Source organism: Triturus cristatus, chromosome 4_1, assembly GCF_964204655.1.
Source record: "Triturus cristatus chromosome 4_1, aTriCri1.1, whole genome shotgun sequence".
Lineage (NCBI taxonomy): Eukaryota > Metazoa > Chordata > Amphibia > Caudata > Salamandridae > Triturus > Triturus cristatus.
Genome location: NC_140585.1, coordinates 498,140,432 through 498,164,073, shown reverse-complemented (window position 1 = coordinate 498,164,073; position 23,642 = coordinate 498,140,432). Strand labels below are relative to the sequence as shown.

The window sequence follows — 23,642 nt, the reverse complement described above, 5'->3', positions numbered from 1 at the left end:
TTTGCGTAGCTTAGTAAATCCTAGTTAAGGACTTGCGTTGCCTTGCAACAACTTGCGTCATGCTGGGACAGCGCACGTTCCTAGTAAATCTGTCTCTGAATTCTCTCCTCGTTGCAACCCAGGAGATTGCTGAACTTTTTCTCGGTGGAAAGGGCACAGAGAGGACCAAAACCTACATCACGGTGAGGGACACCTCAAAGATTGAGTATAGCCCACATCTTTAACCACCTGGACAGAGAAGTGATAATTCATGCCATCAGGAAACAATGACAACTACAATATGTGAATACCAATTTCTGGATCTTCACTGACTTTACCATGCTGGTGCAGAATCAAGGATGTTCTAGTTCCAGATCAACTCCCATCTCGGCAATTTCCACACTTTACATACTCATTTTCATTCATTTAGGCGAGGAATTGCTCGGTGTTTGTGATACTATGTTGCTGCTGCGAAAACCTTGCTACAATGATTTCGGATTTCCTTTGCCAAGACCCATTTGTTTTACTATGGATTTGTAGGGAAGGATTTAGGGAACACAGAGAAGTACTACAGAAATTTGTGTTGTCGGTGAAAACAAACTTTGAACTATCATTCTAAAATGTATATGAACTCTTCTAAGTCTAAGAGCTGTTATGTTTACTTGTAATGGAACAGTAAAGTATCTTGGCTTGGACCATGTTGATGATGCTATGTATGAATGTCAAACTATATGCTATTAGAGTTCTAGTATGTACAAACAAATTTTAGCTTTAAGGTATATATTGCATTTTTTCATAAACTACAAGTTATCGTTAAATATACAGAAATAATTTTTACTCAATCCCCCACAAACCACAACCACACCAAACTTGGCACAATGGAAGGGCTTTACTCAATTGAACTCAGTACTTTGTGAGAAACTTAGAGTGGAAATTGAGGGGCATATGTATCAAATACCGTTATTGCGATTCTCAAATAGCGATTTTTAGGGAATCGCTATTTGAGAATCGCAAAACGGGATGTAATAAAAAATTCGCAAATGTTTTGCGATTCCTTGGTATTCCTTAATTGCGATTAGCAAATTGCTAATTGCAATTAAGGAATACTTTCCCATTCATTTCTATGGGCTAGGAGGCCCATAGGAATGAAGGGGAAGACATTCTCAATTTACGATTCGCAATTTGAGAATCGCAAAATGAGAATGCAAATTTCAAGGGTGTCAAAAGGACACCCTGTTGCACCCCTGAAATATGTATGTGTGCACAAGTGGTGCATTTTTCAAAGAAATCACAAATTACCACCAACTTGAAGTTGGTGGTAATTTGCGATTCCTTACGGCCAAATCGCACTTTTTCTGTGCTTCATACATTGCATTTAAGGAATCGCAATTTGCTATTCCTTAAATGCAATCGCAAAATAGAGAATCGCAAATTTTGCGATTCTCTTATTTGCGATGCCCATTTGGGATGATACATCCCAAAATTCCTTTTCCCGTTCACAAACGGGCCGATTTTGAGAATAGGCCCGTTTGCGAATGGGAAAAGGGCTTGATACATATGCCCCTGTGAGACATAATGCAGCACCTCTTCTATCCTTCAAGTATAAATTTGAACCCGGCTGAGTGTAAGTTAAAATGTGTTTGTCTGAAGACAAATATATGTGGGGTGGCAAAATAAAGCTTCCCTTCACAATTTAGTAAATAGAATAACATTCTGCCACGAGTGGATCTCAATATATAGGTGCTGTAGGTATGGGCCCAGTTGTATTCTTCTGAAAATGTCTTTAACAGTTATTTCTATTGTACTACGGTAATAACATGGTATTTGACTTTGGCAGTATAGTAATAAATATAGGTGCATAAGTATATTAATAAAGTTACTCCTAGTAACATATTTTGTTGGGCCACATTAATTTTCAAGGTTATGGGATCCACTGCAGCACATCCCTACACATTTCAGAATCAAACCCTTAAGTATCAGTGGAAATGCTCTAAAATGGATTGCTTCCAATCTCACAGATAGACAAAGTGTAGTCTACCTACCCTCTTTCACATTACCTCCCTGTACATCATACTATGATGGTCCTCCGGGGTCAATCATATTCCCTCTATTATTGAACATCTACCTAACCCCTCACTAGATTTGATTTGATTAAATCATATAACTTTACCTGTTACAACTATGGAGATGACACTCAAATAATTGTTATAGGATAGTCCTGAAGACCTCTGCAATTCACAGTTCAATGTCTGCCTCTGTGCTATAAATACATAGATAATGAATAACAGTCTAAAGCTCAGTACTGCAAAAAAGAGAGTATGACCTGCAGACAATGGCAAAAATACCAGCCTACTGCCATATGGCCTAACGAACTTTATACTCCTTCAACAACATCAAGAGAAGTTAGAAACCTAGGAGTTACCATGGATTAAGACCTTTCCTTGGTGTTGCATGCTACTAACATCACAGAGTGCCTTCTTCACAATGAAAACACAATGTCACTTTTTCCCATACCTTGCACCAACATAAACTGGAAGCCATTCTCACACTTGTAACCTCAGAACTTGCTTATGCAATAGCCTATATTGTGGTGTACCTGCATTCATCAAATGCAAAATACAACTCATCCACTCACTCACCCATACAGCTACTCACACAACCACTTATACATCCATACAGCCACTCACACACCCACCCACACATGGATACTCACAGTCACACAGCCACTCACATAATATATGTTAAAGGCAGCATCGCTCATTAGTAGTGCACCCAGTATATCAGTGCAACTTTTGTAGTAGGTTAATATATATCTTTAACACTCATAAACTCTTAGAAAACACTTATACTCACTGGATGATGTTATGAGTGATGTCAATTGAGATGTCATGAGTGATGTCACTGACCATGTCATTAGTGGTGTAATATGTGAAGTCATAAGCAGTGCACTGCGGGGGCGTAAGTTATAGCTAGCTCAGCTAACTATAACTGCTGAATTTCACTGGTTTTATACAAGTGAAATGTGAACCTAATTATAACATCCCTGTAACAGTTGTTTTTTTCAGTGAATTTCCATATCCTAACTATAACTTCCCTGCAACCTTTGGTTTTTTCAGTGAATTCCTAATGGTTTTTTTAATGTTATTTCCTAACTATAATGTCCCTGTAACATATGTTTTTAAGTGAATTTCTAAGCTTTTTTAAATTGTATTTCCACAAAACTTTGACAGTGAGTGTGTGAGTAAGTGCATGAGTTCCTCAGTAAGTCTGTGAGTGGGTGTTAGAGTGTCTGAGTGGGTCTGTCAGTCGGTGAGGGAATATATGAGTAGATCAGTGGGTCTAAGTGGGTCTGTGAGTGGGTGAGTAAGTGGGTCTGTGAGTGAGTACTAGAGTCTCTGAGTGGATCGGTGAGTGAGTGCATGAGTCTCTGAGTGGATCTGTGAGTAAATGCATGTGTCTCTGAGTGGGTCTGTGCCTGGATGTGTGAGTGTCTGAGTGGGTCTTTGAGTGTGTGCATAAGTTTCTGAGTAGATCTGTGAGTCAGCACGTGAGTTTCTGACTGGGTCTGTCAGTGGGTATATGAGTGTCTGAGTGGGTCTGTGAGTCAGTGCATGAGTTTGACTGGGTCTATGAGTGGGTGTCTGAGTGTCTTTGAAGGTCTGTGACTAGCTGGATGAGTGTGAGTGGGTATGTGAGTGTCTGAGGGGTCTGTGAGTGGCCATGTTAGTCTCTGAGTGGCTCTGAGAATGGGAACATGAGTGAGTGGGTGAGTCTGTAAGTGGGTAGATGAGTGTTTCAGTGGATCTATGAGTGGATGCATGAGTGTCTCAGTGGGTCTGTGAGTGTGTGTTTGAGTCTGTGAGTAGATCTGTGAGTGGATGCATGAGTTTGTGCGTGGGTGTGTGAGTGAGTCTGTAAGTGGGTCTGTCAGTGTGTGGTGAGTCTCTCAGTGAGTCTGTGAGCAGCTGAATGAGCTTGTGTCCATTCCACTAACCTCTGCTGCCTTCAGTTTTGCGTCTCCTCTGCTCTTTTTCTCCTTGTTTTCTTGCCTCTTCTCTCTTCGCTGCTACCCTCTATGTTGCCTCTTTCTGCTCATTCTGCCTGTTACTTTGCCTCTTTCTGCACACTGTCTCTTTCTGCTCCTGTCTGACCTTTATTTTGCCTCTTTCTGTTAGTTTTTCACCTGTATTTTAGCTCTTTTTGCTCATTGCTGATGTTTATTTTGCCTCTTTCTGCTCATTTCTCACCTTTAATCTTCCTCTTTCTGCTCATTTCTCACCTTTAGTTTGCCTATTTCTGCTCTTTTCCTCAGGATCCTGGGGGGACGGGGACTAGAGGCTCCCACGGTGCGAGCCAGCTCCCTGCCTCTTGAGGGAGCCAACATTGCACTGCATGGAGAGAACTGCTGGAAAAACAGCTCCCTCTGTGCAGGAGCAACCGTGTGCATGAGTTTGACTGGGTCTATGAGTGGGTGTCTGAGTGTCTTTGAAGTTCTGTGAGTAGCTGGATGAGTGTGAGTGGGTGCGTGAGTGGGTGTGTGAGTGTCTGAGGGGTCTGTGAGTGGCCATGTTAGTCTCTGAGTGGCTCTGAGAATGGGAACATGAGTGAGTGGGTGAGTCCGTAAGTGGGTAGATGAGTGTTTCAGTGGATCTATGAGTGGATGCATGAGTGTCTCAGTGGGTCTGTGAGTGGGTGTATGAGTCTGTGAGTAGATCTGTGAGTGGATGCATGAGTTTGTGCGTGGGTGTGTGAGTGAGTCTGTAAGTGGGTCTGTCAGTGTGTGTGTGAGTCTCTCAGTGAGTCTGTGAGCAGCTGAATGAGCTTGTGTCCATTCCACTAACCTCTGCTGCCTTCAATTTTGCTTCTCCTCTGCTCTTTTTCTCCTTGTTTTCTTGCCTCTTCTCTCTTCGCTGCTACCCTTTATATTGCCTCTTTCTGCTCATTCTGCCTGTTACTATGCCTCTTTCTGCACACTGTCTCTTTCTGCTCCAGTCTGACCTTTATTGTGCCTCTTTCTGTTAGTTTTTCACCTGTATTTTAGCTCTTTTTGCTCATTGCTGATGTTTATTTTGCCTCTTTCTGCTCATTTCTCACCTTTAATCTTCCTCATACTGCTCATTTCTCACCTTTAGTTTGCCTATTTCTGCTCTTTTCCTCAGGATCCTGGGGGGACGGGGACTAGAGGCTCCCACGGTGCGAGCCAGCTCCCTGCCTCTTGAGGGAGCCAACATTGCTGCTGCATGGAGAGAACTGCTGGAAAAACAGCTTCCTCTGTGCAGGAGCAACCGTTTCATCTCTTTCCCTGCCTGGAACTTCCGCTTCCAGTGGGTGGAAGCCCTTTGACAGCTTCTGCTCACTGGAACCGGAGTGTTTGCTTTTGCTTGGTGGGAGCTGTTACAGCTTCTTCAAATTAAGCCACTGGAAGACGGTGGTCCCGGAAGCATAATTAAGGCCAAGGACATTTGTTGTGAGTCTCGGTTGGAGTTCAGTCCCAAGATGGCTGCCAACACTTCTTGGGGCCGTATTACACAAAGTTCCCCAGGGGCGCAATAGGTGTTTGTGTTGGCTTTGCTCCCTCCTAGGACACTTTGATATTATAGAAGGTGCTGCAGTTGCTTGTGTGGCCCCTTCTATAATACTCAAGCGGGTGTTCCCTCATTTGCATGGAGGCGCGGCCCCATGCAAATGAGCGAATCCCTTTGCCTCTGCGCCCCGGCCATATTATAGACGTGGGCACAGAGGCAAATAAGCTGTCAGGGGCACACTGACAGTGTGACACTTAAAAGGTGGTAGCCCTCTGGAAGGGGGGGGCGGTCTGCTGGATCCACCAGACATCCCCTTGCAGCACGGGCTCTTTGCTTCAGTAATTTTTAGCCCCGAGTGGGCCAAGTCCAGAGGGCATGAGCAATTATATAAAGGAGGGGGTAGCACGGGCCCTCTCTCCTTTGGCTTATGAAAGCCCCGGAGACTGCCATTTCACCGGGGCACCTTAAAATATGTATGCGAGTGGTCCCACTGGGCCCACCCTGCCCTGGGGACTGCCGCCTCCCTGGGCAAATCAAGTCAAATTCATGTGGGGGCCTATGTGAGTCCCCTGCAGCTCCGGGGACTGACACTTCCCTGGGGCACTTAAAAATATATGCGGATAGGCCGGCCAGTGCCCCGGGAACCACCACCTCCCCGGGGCAAAACATATAAAAATAATGCATGGTGCCCGCACTGTCCCTCGGCTGCCCCAGGGACTGCCACCTCCCTGGGGCTGAAATAAATTAATGTTGGAGTCTGTCGTGGATCAGCGTCCCTGGGTACCAGCTCATCCTCGTGAACCACCTCTTCCCAGGCGCAAAGTTTAACGATGGAGAGGGGGTCACATGGTCTTCGTGGATCCATTTATGGCCCTGTGTACCCCCCCAGGGCCAACTCCTGCTACCTCCCACTGTGCCCACCCTTGGGAGGTAGCTGTTTGCTTTTTCATGGAGGGAGCTGGCAGCTCCCACCAAGCAAAAGAAAACATAACAACGCTTTCTTCAAGCCGGAGCTGTCAAACAGTGTGGGTGATCTCCCTACCTCAGAGCACCGCAAATAAACAAGTGATAACAATATTTATGTGTATGGTCCTTTTGAATGCCACACACCTTCAGGTTAACTTCACCCACCACAATTTTACCTGTAGGAGTCGGGACCCTGCTGGAACTGCGGGTGCCTGGAGGCTCCCCCCATGTTCTCATAGCACACTGGGTGCCCTTGGGGCACCCAGGAGACATGGCTTGGCCCTGCGGGATGGGTTCCCCAGGGCCCAAATTGGCCCAGAGAGGGCCTCTCTCCCTATTAAAAATAAAAACATTTTAATGTTGGACCCTGGTGTGTGAAATCACCTGGGGGAAGCGGGCGCTCGGCACTCCTCCCCATTTGTTTACGGCTGGGCCCCAGGGGATGGGGTCCCTGGGGTCAAATGTGGCCAGGGAGGCGGGCCATACTCCACTCCCACATTAATAAATATATTTGGCCCCGGGGAGGTGGTGGTCTCTGAGACCCGGCCACACGTCCCCCTAACAATTTTTTTTTAATTAAAGCCATGTGAAGATGGAGGTCCCTGGGGCCTGGGGGCTGTCTGTTTGGCCACAGGGTTGGCCGCAGGGCCGGCCCGCCCTGTGGCCAACCCCGACGCACACGACCGATCACCATGTGCGATGGTGGTTGTATTATACAGTAATTGCATATTATTTTTCATGAAAAAACTATAGATAGTCACTGAAAAACACCAAACGTTACTGGGACGTTATTCTTAAGTTGACATTTTATCAACACAAAACCATTGAAATTCAGCAATTATAGTTATACTTATATTTAAACCTATCTGAATAAACTGTAACGTGTACTCTTAAGTAACTTTAGGCCACAAATTATAGTTTCTTAACATAAGTATAACTATAACTGCTGAAATTCTTTGTTTTTTTGTGGACCTTATTGCAGGTTAACATCAGTTTCTCAATATTGATATACCATTATTTAAAACATACCACTCTCTCAGAATGATCTATTTGATTTTGTTGGATACAGTGCCAAAAGTTGAAACACAGTCAACTGAAGTGTCTTTTTCACAGGTTTACCTTGAAGAAGAGCCTGGTGATCATGGTACCAAGCACACAACCACAATCTCTTGTGTAGCCTGTACGGGTAATTTTCTGCCTGAAGTTTGATCGCTAGAGTTATGACTTCCCTAAATTTTTTTTTTTTTTTTTTTTTTTTTTTTTTAAGTTTTATAAAACTTTATTTATGAAAGTTGAGCGACCATACATCATAAGCAAGTTACTTCAATGGGTTCATATGGCAGTGGGAAGCAGTACAGAGGTGACAAGGAGCATCACAGCAAGCATCGATAACACAAGATATCAATAAATCAAGATCGCATTTGAAATCCATATTAACTGTGCAGTGCGTTTCAAATCAGACTCCCCCTGGTGAAGCCGCAATTCCACTCTCTCACGTCTCAGCACTGGGCAAATGGAAGACACTCTTCACGAGCCAAGGGCCGCTGCATTTAACGGCCAGCCAGTCGCATCTGCACTGGAGCACACCATTCATCGTAGGCGTTACACATGTCATGAGGGGTAGTCCCGTATGCGGCTATGGGATCGCCTCATCCCCCCCAGCAGTCTCCCCCTCCAGCAAGTAGCAAGTCAGTGGTGCCCAAATGTCAGTTGGCCTGGAAGCGGGTGGTAAAAGTTCAGAGTACGTGTTAATTTGTTCCTGGCAATAAACAATATCCCGCATCCAATCCTTAAATTTAGGGGCCCTGCCTCTGCCCCACTTGCATGCAACTCGTCTTTTAGCAAGCAGGAAGGCTAATGCAATGAATTTGCGGTGCGCGGCTTGTATGGGCTCCACATACCCCAAGAGGGCGAGGACAGGGGAAGGCTCTACCTCCGAATTGATCATTTTGGATACCGCTGTAAAGATCTGACGCCAGTAACGTTGCACCGCCTCACACGCCCACGCCAAGTGGAGGAAGTCTGCCCCAGGAGCATGACACCGTTCGCACCTATCATCCTCCCGGAGTCGGTATTTGTGCAGCTTTACAGGAGTGTAATACAACCTGTGAATATATTTATAATGTATTATTCTGAATCTGCTACTAGAAGAGATACGCTCCGTTTGTTGAAGGCAGAACTCCCACTGTTTGTCCGTCAGTGGGGTCTGCAGTTCCCGATCCCACTTCTCTCGAGCAGCAAGAGGCGGCGCGTCCATCAGCGATCGCACCGACCCGTAGATCTTGGAGACCAACTTGGCAGGGGTCTCGTCCCGAAGGGCACGCTGTAACGGTGTCACCTCGGGCGGTTCCCGTGGGAAATCGGGCGTGAGTGCCTTAAGCCCCTGCCGGAGCCGAATATACAAAAACACCTCAAGGGGAGAAGGCTGGATGCCCCCATAGAGGTGCTCCATAGAGCGAAACGTGCCATCATGATATAAGTCTCCCCATGTCTTAACGTGGATAGCCTGGGCCAATTTCTGAAACCCTGCCTCCTGCAGCAGGGGCATGGCAGGGTGGTAGACAAGCGGCAAGAGCGGCGCGTATACCATATTCAGGCCCAGCTTAGCAGTTATTCGCTTCCAGGCCGTCACCGTACCAGCCACTGTCGTGGGCGGCGCATCCGCCCCCGCTACCGGAGCGTACAATGCGCCCTCTATGGGGATCGGATGCGCCAGCCAGTGTTCGGCCGCAAGCTGGGGCATGTATCGGGGCTGCCGTATCCAGAAATAGGCGTAGTGCGCCTGCGCCGCTTGAAAGTACAGCTCAAAGTCCGGGACGCCAAACCCGCCCTGCACAAATGGCCTAGTGAGGACCTCCCATTTGAGTCGAGGAGACTTCCCGCCCCAAACCAAGCGAATAAGCTCCGAGCGCAGGGTCCGGAAGAAGAAACTGCCCGGGTAAAAGGGGATGTTCAGGAAGAGATACAGCAACTGTGGCAGTATTACCATTTTAACCAGCGACACCCGACCCGCCATAGAAAGGGGGAGTGTAATCCATCGAGTTATGCAGTCTGAAATACGAGTCATCTTCGTGCCATAATTGGCCCTCAGCAGTTCCTCCCTGTTTTTCTCGATGTGTATACCTAGATAGGTGAAATCCCCCTCGCACCAAGCTAGAGGGTACTCCAGCGTAAACCTGCTAGTAGATGATGTAAGCGGGAAAACCCGAGACTTGCTCCAATTGATCTGAATTCCCGAGAGCCTGCCAAACCTGACGAACTCCCTAAGAATCGGGTGAAGGTTATCACAGGGATCACGAATATACAGGGTAACATCGTCCGCATACATAGAAATCAATATCTGTCTTTGGAAACACCGCATCGCCTTATCTTTATGATGCTGCCTGAGCCGCGCCGCGAGCGGCTCCATGGCGATAGCGAACAACAGGGGCGACAGGGGGCAACCCTGTCTAGTGCCCCTGGTGATATGAAACGCCTCCGACAGTTTCCCGTTCACCAGCACTCGGGCCCTGGGGGATACGTACAAGAGCCTAATCCAAGAAATAAAGATGAGGGGAAACCCCATCAATTCCAGAACTCGAAATACATAATCCCATTCAAGCGAGTCGAAAGCTTTCGAGGCATCAAGGAAGACGGCAGCCATCGGGAGGTCGTCATGTACGGCATTCAGAATCGAGAAAAAAGTACGCAGATTATGGGATGTGGCCCTTCCGGGCACGAACCCCGCCTGGTCAGGGAGGACCAGGTTAGGGAGGAGCAAGTTAATGCGGGTAGCTATCAGTTTAGCAAGTATTTTTACATCGCAATTGAGCAGTGAGAGGGGTCAGTATGAATCACATTGGTCAGCAGCTTTACCAGGCTTGAGGAGCGAAGTAATGAGGGCCATACGCATCGAAGGGGGGAGATGGCCCACCTCCAGTGCATCTTCATACACTTCGCGGAGGACCGGCGCCATAAAATCAATGTAGGTCTTATAGAATTCGATTGGGATCCCATCAAGGCCTGTGGCCTTGCCCGATTGCATGTGCATAATAGCCTCCCGCACCTCATCCAATTCAAAAGGGGAGCTTAAAAACGCCTGTTGTGTATCGCTAAGCCATCCCAAGGAGACATCCCCCAAATAGTCCTGCAGGTGCAGATCCCCAGCCCTGGTCGATGTATATAAGTGGTGATAATGCTCAACAAATGCGTTGAGAATGAGCGTGGTGTCTCTGTACACGGCACCGCTACTGCTTTCAATTTCCATTATAGTATTTGGCGGGCGCGTCAGTCGCATCGTCGCTGCCAGGGCTTTCCCTGGCCGTTCGCCTTCGCCATAGCGGCGAGCTATCCAGTGTTTGCCCCTAAATTTCACTTCCCGATCGGCTTCAGTCATATATTCCGCTATCTTTTCACGAATACGAGCGAGCGTGGCATCTTCAGGGTTGTCGGCCAGCGACACCTCAAGCGCCTCAAGTTCACTCTCCAGAGTACGCAGGCGAGCTAATATGGTTTTGAGAACGCCTGACCCTTTAGCGATGCACACTCCCCGTATGGTAACTTTAAAAGCGTCCCATATGGTTCCGACCTCAGTCACGGAATCTTTATTGCGCTCAAAGAACTCTAAACATTCCTCCCGTTACTCCTCCTGAAATACCGGATCTAGCAGCATCATGGGCTGCAGGCGCCAAGAAGTCACAGGGGGGCCCAGGTCCACCGCTCGCAACGTGACACGGGTCGGCGAATGATCAGAGAACGTGCGTGGGAGATGGTGTGCATGTTCAAGCGCCGCATGAAAATGAGGGGAAATAAAAACATAGTCAAGCCGTGCCCATGATTTTGCTTGCGCCGTGAAGTGTGTACCTTCACGTGCGTCCGCATGTAGGTGCCGCCACGTGTCAATTAAGTTATGATTAGCCAATGCGTCCAACAGGCTCGCACGCGCCTTAGTGTAATGGTGCGGGGCCGGGTGGGATCTATCCCTAGACGGGTCCAGTGAAGTGTTGAAGTCCCCCCCCCAAATAAGCTATCTCGGGCCCACGCCCACAATTGCTGCATTGAGGTCTGTAAAGAAGTGCGGATCATCTATGTCGGGGCCATAACAACAGACCAGGGTAACCGCCACATGTCCCAGCCTACCCCACATTAGACAGTACCGCCCTTGAGCGTCACTTTTAGTGCCCTCCAAACTGAAGGGCGTTCCCTTCTTTATCAATATCGCCACACCCCTAGAGTACGAAGAGTAGGAGGAGAAGGCAGCAAATGCAGCCCACCTGCCAGCAAAGGGGTGGCTGGCTTGCTCTCTGAAGTGGGTCTCTTGGAGAAAGGCAATATGTATAACATGGCGGCCTAGATAGGAGAGTATCTGTCTCCGCTTTCGCGGGTCTCCCAGACCCCTAACATTCCACGTCAGGATATTTAAGGCCGAATCTACTCGTGTCATGGGGACAGTAAAAGAATATGACAGTGCTGCGACAGGGGAGGGCCCCTCACGCAACCATAAATACACATGTTTAACCGCAGTGTCACCCCAGCATCAGAGCCGCGCCACCACCTGTGTCCCCCATGCCTGCAGTTACCTCCGCCAGACCCCACGTGAATAAATGTGGGAGGAGTCGGCGCCAAGAGGGAACCCCCCAGCATGCCACCCGCAGGAGCACCCATAATCTTCAAAAAAAACCTCACATTGATGTTGGTCGCGTACAATAGTGCAATAACATATTCAAACATTCCCATCCCCCCACCCCACATCTTGAACAGTTCCCACAGATTTCCCGTAACCATCTGAAGAACATGGTCTACCGGCAACGTATCTAAGACAATCTCATACTGCACCGGAAAGCGCATCTCCCCGCCCCACCCAGTGTCAGCTGCCTTGCATAGCCACCATTCCCAAGCATTTTGATCTAAAGGTTGGGCCAGGGTCGTCACACACAATCGTTCTGTCCCAGTCGTCCAGCAGCTATCCACAAGAATTTCCTCAGTGTTCCGAGCATGCCAACTCCTACCACATTCCCCAGGCGCGGGCATAGCAGGGCGGCCCGGGCTAGTAAGCACTAGGGCCCTCGCTCCAATCCCCCCCCTTCACCCCCCGAATGTAGGACAGATAGCCCCGTACACCCCATGCTCCATGACCCATCAATGAGCGTCCCTACCTGATCGTTGCCGCAGGCCATAGTCACAAACAATGTGTGCAGCAGGGGTCTCCGCCAGCGCCAATCCCTCCGCCCGGGCAAAGTTGCTCCGGTAGAAGCGAGGGCAGCGGGAGAGACCAGGGCCGTCACGCACATCCCTACCCCACCCCCAACCCACTGAAGCAACCCCAACTTGCCAGAATCCCCTCCCCTCCCCCCACCCATAATTCCCCGCCGAAAGCTCAACAGGAGCAACACAGTCAGTGTTAGCAATGGGGTACACCCCATGGGGTCCGTCCAGAGTGCGCCCATATCCACCCCCAGCGGCCCGTCCCCTCTCACAACAGGGGAAGGCACGGGGAGGTGGCGCCTGGAATACGTTACCAACCGCTGTCCCACATCCGACCAGAGAAGTTCCAAACAGTCACAGCGTCTTCATGCTGGCATGTCCCTTGGGCTCGCATTTGTATTAAGCATATGACAATAGTTCCTGAGTTCGCAGATCCATCTAGCACAAAAACACACCCTCATAGCTAGTGTTCATCTTCACGATCTTCCTCGCCACCAGCAGACCTCTCTGTACGCCCATTCTTCAGAGCCTTAAGAAATTCCTCTACCTGCTGAGGGTTTGTAAAGAAGTGCTGCCGTGCTTGGTGGGTAATTCTCAATTTAGCCGGGTAGAGTAGTGCATAATCAATTTGTTGGGCCCTCAGTTTCTTTTTAACATCGAGAAATTTACGCCGCTGTTCTTGCACGATAGGCGTGAAGTCTGGGTAAACGGTAAAGTTGACCCCATCACACGAAAGTGTCTGAGCCGTGCGAGCCGCTCGCAACGCCGTGTCCCGGTCTCTATAGTTTAGTAGCCGTGCAATGATGGGTCTAGGAGGAGCTCCCGGGTTCGGCCGCGGCCCAAGAGAGCGGTGTGCCCTCTCAACGATAAATTGCTTAGAAAAGGCGTCGGAACCAACGGCGGCCAGGAGGATCTTTTCCACGTAGTCTTCCATGCGCCCTGTATTGGTGGATTCTGGAATCCCTACCACGCGGATGTTATTGCGGCGGCTACGGGCTTCCAACTCCTCATTCTTTGCGGCTATAAGTCTCAAGACATTATCTATTCTGGAAAGCTGCGTGGTGTGGGTGGCTGTGGTATCGTCGTTATCGGATATCCTCCGCTCAGTTTCCGCAATCCTCTCTTCATGGATATCTATTTTCTGCGCGATGGCGTCCATTCTGGACGATAGCCGGTCCACTTTGTCCACGATTGTAGCAAACCCTTGCTTCATCTCTCGCATTAGGTGTTGTAGTTCTGTTGCCGGGGAGGAGGAACTCGCCTCGGGCGCGGGCGAGCTCTGGGTGCCTCCCGGGTCCTGCGCACCTCGCACCCCTTTCTTGGTCGCCGGGGGGTCAAACGTGAGCTTAGGCTGCCGGCTGTCCTGCTTGCCCATCGTGGGTGCCGACACAGGTCTCAGTACGCCGGCCTCTGCTATCCTCAAGGGCACAGGCGGGCCAGAAGTCCCGGACCGCACACAGCGCGACCTTAGTGGTGAGTACCAGGTCACCGGCGGGTCCGAACCAGCCTCCCCCGAGCAGGGAGCAAAAGGCAGGTAAGAGGCGTCCACCACCACAGCCCCCAGAGGAAGAACCGGCCGCCGGGACCCCAATATCAACGATGCCGTGCCAGGCAAATGGAGCGAAATGCCCCGCAGGTCGCAGGGTGCAGGGTTGCAGCGTCCGTAGCGTGTCGCCTCCCTCGAACATCCAAACAGCAGGCCGGCACACGGGAGAGAGGCCAGCCAGGCACCGTCACATTAGAGATGAGCCCAGCACTCGTCGAGTCCCAGCAGATGGCCACGAGGCGGTGAGTCTCCGAGTCTCCCTCACCGGCCCAGGCACCTCACAGCCGCCCACCCCGGCGGGTGGGCGCAGTCTCGGACACCTTCTCGTCCTCCTCTGGCAGCAGGGGGAGAGGGGGGGGAGCGCCCCACCTACACGGGCTCTCTGCGCTGGCCTTCGCGTGAGCGGGTCGGCCAGACCAGGGCAGGGTACACCGCCGTCCACCCTGCCCGCTACCCGGCGAGCAGGTCGTATCTCGTCGGCATTGCTCCAGAGCCCCCACCTCACCGTTGTAGTATGCTTCTCCCTCGGATGGCGCCGTTCCGCACAGGGCCCCGGGTGCACAGATAATGCTCACGCAGCAACGTGACTCATAGCAGGGGGGTAGTGTCCGGCTGTGCCTCCCCCTCTCTCAGCGACCTCTCCGCCGTCCGCACAGTCGTCAAGGCGCCGCCAACGCGGGTCCCCAGCACGGCCCACTCGCCTCGTGGTGAGCCTCGGACTTGCGTGGATCACACGCCGGGCGGCTCGCTCCGCCCCACGTCTGCTGAGCTCCCCTTCCGGCTACCGCCGCCGCTAACTCCGCCGCAGCCGAACGCACAGGGCCCCAACTTTCACCAAAGCAGCAGCAAAACACCTTCAACAGCCACGGGTAGTTTCGGTCGCGGGAGCAGCGGTTTAGACAGGATAAATTACGGATTTGAGTTCCAGGCTGCAGGAGCCTCACAGCAGTGCGGCCATTCTGCGTGCGCGCTCTCTAGCGCCCCCGACTTCCCTAAATTTGTATTTTAGTACAATTAGGACAACTTATAGCGATAGTTCAATGTAAAAACAAGAATGGTGTATTTTAATTAAGCCATTCAAAGTATTTACATTGTTCATCGGTCCCTCTGGAGATCATACACACATAGGAAGTCAATTTCAAAATATTGTATTTAAAAGGGTTACTGTCATGATATATGAAGTGCTCCTCAAAATCTGCTACATACACGTTCGCTATATTTTGACCAAAAATTGCTTTCAACGCATTGGCCTTGGGTGCGAACTCTTGATTCAAGGTTGGTGTGGGAAGTTTGAGCCTCATTATGGGGAAAATTAGTGGCATATTTACAATGGCCCTGCGGCAGTTTTGTTTGCTACCGGAGCGGCACTTTTGTGACACTCTGGTGGCACACTGTGCTGGCCCATATTTACAAGACCACACAAAGTCACCCTGTGTGGCTTTTCATGGCCTTATAGATATGGAGTAAGGCAATGCCTTACTCTGCATGGAAGAGGTGTTTCATGGGTGTTGCTGTAGGTGTTCCCATGCAACACCAATGGTTTTTGACACTGCCCCAGATTTACAACATAGCGTAAATCTGGGGCAGCACCAAAACTAACGCCTTTCCAAAGGAGGCATAATGAGGAAGAATGTATACATTTCTCCTCGTTTTTCCCACTTTCCACGTGTGCTGCATTTTGCAGCGCACATACAACATAGAATCCTTTGATTGTTTTTGTGCAGGAAACAATCATGCCAACATCACAGACACCCTTGCACCAATGTGCAAGGGTGTCTGCATTGGTGCTTGGCCACAGTTTGTGCACTGGCAAAAAGGACAGGAATTCACCCTAGTTTGTAGATACAGCACATTCCTGCCCTTTTCTTTTGACATAGGGTTGCGCAGCTAGAAGGCCTGCGGCGCTGCCCTACACCAAAATATTGTAAATATGCCCATGAGTGTATAGTCTCCCAATGTCTTTTATGATAAGCAAATATGTATTAATGTGAAAAGAATGACATCCTAGATTATTAATCACCGATGGGCTACCACTGACACAAAAGGTTTAATAAAAAAGTCAACTCGTCTTTTCAGCAGCTGGAGAATAGACACAGCTTGCAACACATAGGCAGCAGGAGGTTTGGTAGCATTTTTATGTGTTTTAGGGGGGGTGTAGATAGCAGCAATGGTGTAATCAGAATTATTTAAATAAGCAAATTCTTTGCCACTGAGACAGTTGTTTTCAAGGTTTTGCTTGATAATATCAGATACAAGTATAATGAGCTATTTATTGAGGTATCGATGATTCTCACTATGGTAGTAAGTGAGCTTTTTAGCTGCATCCGAAAGTTTCTGTAATGTGTGCAGTGCCTGATGCTGTTAATTAAATATATTGAATTTCACAAATATTTTCTAATTAATGCATTCTATCAACCTCTGAGAGGACCCCATTGTCAAAGTTAATGATCTCTTTGCACATTTCAGTATTTGGTGCGAAAAATGAGGAAGGACCAGTAGCGGCTGCTACCAAACAGGGGTGGTGTGGGGGGGGGGGGGGGGGGTGGGAGGGTACGGAAGGGGATGTGGGACATAATAACTAAAAAAAAAACACTTACCTATACCGCTGACCACAGGCTGCCACCTCTTCTTCCTCCATCCTTCTTCTGCAGGAAGCACACAGCCTCCAAGAATCTCCTGACCAATCACAACGCTGCCTTTGCAGCATTGTAATTGGTCTGAGCAACGTGGATCAGCGCTCAGACAGGGGCTGGCAGACTGTGCATGTTTTCCACGCAGGCTGTAATACAGCCTGCGTAGAGAACATGCAGAGTGTGCATGATGGTTTAGACGGCCCGAGACAGCGGGCCAAACCATCATGTGCACTTTAGGTGCTGCCACCACTCCTCCCCCTGTGACACGGGGAATCCAGCCCCGCCCCCTGGCTTCAGCTGCAAGCTGAATACAGAAAACAAAATGATAATAGCAAACGTTATTATCATTTTATTTTTTGTATTCAGCTTGCAGTTCAAGCAGTGGGGTGACGCTTCTCTGCCTTAGCGGAGCAGTTGCCACTGAGAAGAACAATGTAAACCTGTAGCGCCCGGAGTGAATACTACATTGTGTGCATAGTCCTAAATAAATGATACAGTTCCAATTTAGTATAAAACGGATCAATCCTATGCGTTGTTACAAAATGTCCCTATTTTTCTTTCATTTAGGGAATTGGATGACAGGCTGAAAATGTGGATTGTGTCATTGGATGTGGTACGTGTATCTACCATTAGCAACATTGGTACAATGTTTGTTGCTGACCCGGAGAGTATTGATTTTGATATCATTCCCCCCGACCACTCAATTGAGATTGCGTCTGGCACATTCCCAGGACCTGGATGTATGAATACACCTGTGTTTTTGGTATTTGTACCTGGCATGTCTAAGACTTTGCTGGGTTTATGACCCTGCACTGAGCAAATAATCATTACGTGCCTGCAAATGAGAGACTGTATCTAAACAATGCAATCCAAACCTGGACATAGGTTGATGTAGATAGATTATTGTCTTACTGGGTGTATGTATAATTACATCCGTACATCTGAGGCAAGGCCCAGCATAAGATGGCAATACTTTGACATACAGTGGCTGTAGCTGGCATACAATGGCTGTACTTGACCTAAGATGCCAGTGCTTGCTTATATTGGGCTGTCCTTGGGTATATATGATGGCAGCAGCTATGTAAAGCACAGAGCTCTATATGAATTTACGATTAAACCGGTATAAGAAACAGTAGTGGCTCGTCCCCTGCCAAAGTAGCGGGGCGGGCCCGAGGTGGGATGTGGGGAGGGGCGTGGGGGCACTGGGGACAGAAAAATGAAAAAAATGAAAAAATAACTTTTCTGAACACCGCCCCCCACCATATTGCGCTCTTCCATTCTTCTTGTTCTGGGCACAGTCTCCTGGACTGTTCTGTGTCTGATCCTGATGCTTCATAAACGCAGTGTCAGGATTGGCCTGAGCACTGTCAACTTGCAGTCCCAGGCAGACTGGAAGCCTGTGCCTGCTCTTTCCAGCACCAGCAACACAGCTGGGGCTGGAGAGAGCGTCAGTGCGCATGACAATTTGGCTGGCCTGTAACAGTGCCCACCATTCCCCCACCAGCAGTGTCATCCCCGTGGACCTGCCCCCAGGACTCATCAGAGTCCTGGGGGCGTGTCTAAGGGATTAAAATAAAACAATAATAAAACAGGTTTCAAATCTGTTTATGATCTTTTTTATTTGAGGGTTGTGGCAAGGGGGGTGGCGCTCCTCTGCCCTAATGGAGGGGCCCCCTCTGATAAGAAAGCAGTAACTGTATTTGTGATGTACAAGGATGTACATAGCATGTGGTGTCTGTACCTGGTATGTAAAGTTGTGTCAGGGCTCTGATGGCTCTGCAACGAGATATGAAGCTGTTGTAAGGTATACAATCTGAGGTGGGAATTTGTGGGCTGTAGAAGCACATGTATGAATACACCTGGCATTTCGAGAAACACAAAAGAATTTGAAATTGCGCACCTGGCAGATAATGACAGTACCTTGGCACACAGTACTATACCTGGCATTTGAGGACAGTATCTGGATATACAGCATTCCACACGAAATTGTTTTGGCAGTATCTTAGTCTGAATTTTTCAAATGGCCAAGTCAGTGCTCTTGCCTGGCATCTTTCAGACCCTTTCTAGCCCTTCACAGTCCCGAGAAACATATATCGGATGCTTTCATTGTTTCTGCTTGAGGTCAACATACTTATAATGTTAAGTATAGTATAATGAATCCACAATATATTTAGACATTTGTAAAATAATGTTTCCATCACCCCAGAGTGCTTTGAAAAGAGGGGAACTGGTAAGGATCAAAGAGATGTGGCCATTCCCGCGATCTGGGGCCGAGCAGCCGTGCATGCCTAAGAGCCAAGGTCTACGGAATGAACTGGTTGAGAAATGGGTTTTTTAATGAATTTCACAAACTGAAAGCTTTTACATATCTTATTAATGTATCTTATTATGGTGTCATGCATTTAGTTAATCAACAGTAAACTTTTGATGCCTACACTTTTTATAAATAGGTAGTGAATTCAAACACAAAGCATTGAAAAACAGGGTGGGTTTTATATGGGTCCGAGTACTTCTGGTAGCCAGGTGTGGGCCAGCCTCAGTCCTCAGGCCTCTGACAACTGTGTGGAGTGATGACTGTTGTCGTAAAGAAGTTGACAAGTTACTAACATAAGGAGTACTGCCAGGCTACTGTTATTTTTTATGCCAAAGAGTTTAGGCCTTCTTTACTATATTTTGATACACGGCAGCGCAGCAAGCCTTCCTACTGCGCCGCAGTGTGTCAAAATAAAAGGGCAGGAACACACTCTATCTACAAGATACACCGCATTCCTGTCCTTCTCCCCTGTGCCTCCACTTAAACAGCTGCCGTGCGCCAACGCAGACACCCTTGCACCATGATGCAAGGGTGCCTGCGTGGCGGGGATGACTGTATTTTTTAAAATCTGTTTTGCATATTCAAACAGGCTTAGGTTTGAGGAATCAACATTGCAATGGTAATAGCTTTAAAAAGAATTTCTTCTTCTTTAATACATTTCTCTACATTGGTAGTAATAATTCAGCAAGCAGTAGCATATGGAGGCTGGTGCCCTTGCGTAAGTGTGTGCAGGGATGATTCTTGTTGTGCAGGAAGGCACATGTTCCTGCACAAAAACAATCATTAATTGTGTTTTGCTCCTTATATGTGTGTTGCAGCATGCAGCACATGAAGAAAGAGCAAAAGAATGAATGAAGAAAGAGCAAACAACGAGAGGAAATAAAAGTTTTTCTCCTGGTTGCGGCACCCCTACGCCTCCCCCGGGGAGCTGTAGGATTCTGACGCATTCCAAGGTTTACGACACTTCCAAGATCTGGGAATGCATCAAGTTCCATGGCTGTTGCGTGGGAACACCTACAGCAACACCCATGGAATGCCCCTTTCACACAGAGTAATGCGTGAAAGCAGCCCATATTTACAAGCCCATGAAAGGTCACGCAGGGTGACTTTACGTGCCCTTGTAAGTGTGGGCAGGCACACTGCTCTGCCAGTGCATCTAATAAAGTGCTGCACATGCAGCGCAATGGGCTTGTAAATGAGGCCCTTTGTTTCCCGACCACTTATTTTGAAGGTTCTTTGCAAATCTGTTGAATACGAGTGCATTCCAACATATTTTTTAACATGCAAGGGCAGATAAGGGTTAGGTTTAAGTCAGCCAACATCCATGTCTAGGCATGTAGCAAAGAAAATCTGTTGCGTTACAACTCACCCTCTTATGAGCTCTGACAGCAGTCGCAGGGAACATTGCCATTCTAGGTTTATTTCTCACCTGCCAAAATGAACTTTATTTCTTAGGGAGCACTTGGCATAGCTACAGGGTGACACTCCGAGTGTTATATATGTAAAACCTGAAATTTGACCATTTTGAAGTGTTGAATATGAAGTTATCCGTTAATCCTGTTTGTCAATGTTGATCTTTTAAGGTAAATTAATAGTGAACAGAAGGTTTATTTTCAGAACCTAATGCATTTGTTTTTTTTTATATCTCCATAGGATTACTTAGGAGCATGCATAGTTCTCACAGCCGCTGTTGCATCAATAAGGAATGACCTCAGCTCTGGGCTTGTGGGATTGGGTCTTACCTATGCCCTGACGGTATGTAATTAGTTTTATTCATTATTTAAAAACACATGCTTGTGATCCATCTTACTTAGCTCTGCAATGAGAGGGCACGCATGGCAGTCAATGTTTTAGCCAATGGGTTCAATCAGTACTAAAACAAATTTCTTGCGCGCGATGCATCGCATTTTGCGATGCAGCCCGCGCAAAGGAATTCGTTTTATTTATTTAAATGTGTACTTACCTCTGTTCATCCATATTCCGGTGTTTACATTTCCTCCCCCGCCCCGCCTCACTGCCCCACCGAACTCCCTCCACGGACCGCTACTGAAAGACCAATATGAGCGAAGGCGTCAAGAAGCTGTATTGAACAGCAAGGTGCTCGCTGCCTCACCAGCAGAAGCAAACAGGCAAGCAAGGTGTTCACAAACACAAATAAGTGTGAAGCATATCAGTATTGCTATTTGCAGCAAAGATACTCAAACATCGGCATTTGTATCACATTCTCAAACGAGTACCCTGATTTCTAATGTGGAATCTGCCTGACTACTGTTGTGTTCTTCACAGTTTTTTCCCTCATTAATTTATTATGATTCAGGTTAGATGCATGGGATAGACTGCACTTTTCTATTTCCCAAGGCTAACTTAGTTAACTGATGTTACACTGAGTTTATTTACCAAGAACAACTTAGCTACACAACAGGTCAGTGTTTATTCTTTTTCATTTTGGTGTTTATTGGAGACTGCTACTTTATGTAGCGGGGAAGGAATAATCTTAGTACATACATGTGTCTTATGACTATGTGCTGTGGCATTGATCCATTTAGTTTCCTCTTTCAGGAGATCTTGCACTCTTTTGTGCTCTTTCCAGGAATTAGCGGACTGATTTGAGGGTGAACGTGGTCCATTGCAGCCCTCAAGTGTTAACTCACTGTAAGTAATACAAAAAACAGAAGCACATTCCCCCCACTAGCATAGTATATATAGGCAATAAATCCATAGATTGAGATGTGCCCACAGACCAAAAAAGGATATTTAAATTATTTTTTCTATCATTTTCATTTATTTCATTTCAAAGGCGCATTTCTGTCTTTTTCATTGTGTTTTATGGACGCTACATTGTATTGTGTATTTTTTGTTTGTTTTTGTCTTTATATGTATGAAGTTATTACATACACTGTTTGTTTGTTTAATTGCTTTTTTTTTGTGTCGTGTATATGATTGTTTTCCTTCTCTAAATCACTTATCGTGTCAAAGTTGAATTTACAATGTGCTTGGTTTTACATGTTACAAATGAATTACAGTAGTGATTTCACTACAGCATTCATATTATAATGTATAGCATTATTTTTGATAAATAAATGAAAATGATAGAAAAAATAATTTAAATATCCTTTTTTGGTCTGTGGGCACATCTCAATCTATGGACTTATTGCCTATATATACTATGCTAGTGGGGGAAATGTGCTTCTGTTTTTTTGTATTGATTATTCCCTGACTCCTTTCCCCTCCTACTTATTGAATCAGGGTCCCTCTATGTTTTTCTGTTAACTCACTGTAAGTCCTTGGTCTTTGGCAGATTTTGAAAATGCCACAGAAGAGTAATTAATCTCAAGGATAACACTGCAAACCCCATGAGGAGAGCAGTTACTACTCCCATCCATAGAGAGTAAACAACAGCTTATGACGTTAAAAGGATTTTTGTTTTCAGTAAAGAGGTGTCTTTAGCATCAGCCACATCCTTTAACAGTCTGGCACAATATTCACTAATCGTTTGTGTCCTGAAAAAGCAGTTTGGGGTGTACCCTTATCCTTTTGTGAGCTTGTCCTGTCCTTACTCTATTAGGAAGATTAAAAAACTCATTAAAAAAACTAGGTGCTTGGCAGTGACGACACAGAAAACCAAAAGACAAAGCATACCTACTATGTCACAACAGAATATGCAAATTGCACATAAAGAATGCAAAACACTCCATCAATTAATTGGAATATCCATTACAAAACACCACCCAAGGTGCTACATAGCATAATCACGAAATTTCACAACCTGGAGATCACCTCTATCAAACTCCCACACAAAGTACCTCACAGATCTTCTGTAAGAATACTGCAAAGTAAAAAGAAGAGCACACACTACATTCTAGACTCTATCAAACAACTTCAACCAAATTCAAGGAGCTAGTCAATGCACGTATGCCAGTGGACTCTGCATCAGACGCCTATCCGGCATAAACCAGCAGGCATTGCCACTAGTGCAGCATTCATAACAAGAAACACTCTCCACAGCCTGAGGAATCTCCCTCTACCCCACCATCAAGATATCAGACCAATCCTCAAGAAAAAGAGCATTGACTTGTCAGAAGGCTGATTAAAAGAGCTGCCTTAAGCAAGATCTCCAAATATGCGCATGCGAACAAACTTCTCTCTGACAACAAAAATGACTTCCTTCCAAGTAAAGACGCTGAAGCTGCCCTGATAGCCATCTGAAATAACCTTAAAATTATGGTGGTCAGAAATTGAGTGTCTGCTCTACTATTACTGCATGCATCTGTTGGACTGAGTCGTCTCTGCAGGGTCATCTCCAGACTTTTTGGCTTCACCCTCCTGTTTTCTGAAACCCAATTTTGATGGCTGTTAAGACTCTGTGGAATTTACCACTGCTAACCAGTGCTAAAGTGCTTGGGCTGTCTCCTCTAAACATGATAGAATTGTCTTACACCCAATTAGCATATTTAATTTACTTGTAAATCCCTAGTAAAGTGATACCACATGTGCCC

The 23,642-nt window shown here is 47.2% G+C and overlaps 1 protein-coding gene across 5 annotated transcripts in view; it reads left to right on the top strand.

The window, feature by feature from the left end:
- Nucleotides 1-23,642, top strand: part of ABCC9 (ATP binding cassette subfamily C member 9) — a 947,014-nt gene that overhangs the window by 758,579 nt on the left and 164,793 nt on the right. For all 5 annotated transcript variants that reach the window (XM_085652729.1, XM_085652730.1, XM_085652727.1 and 2 more), the window contains one exon: nucleotides 20,800-20,901. In XM_085652729.1, the coding sequence (XP_085508855.1) occupies nucleotides 20,800-20,901 (102 nt within the window). The remainder of the gene's footprint in view (nucleotides 1-20,799; nucleotides 20,902-23,642) is intronic.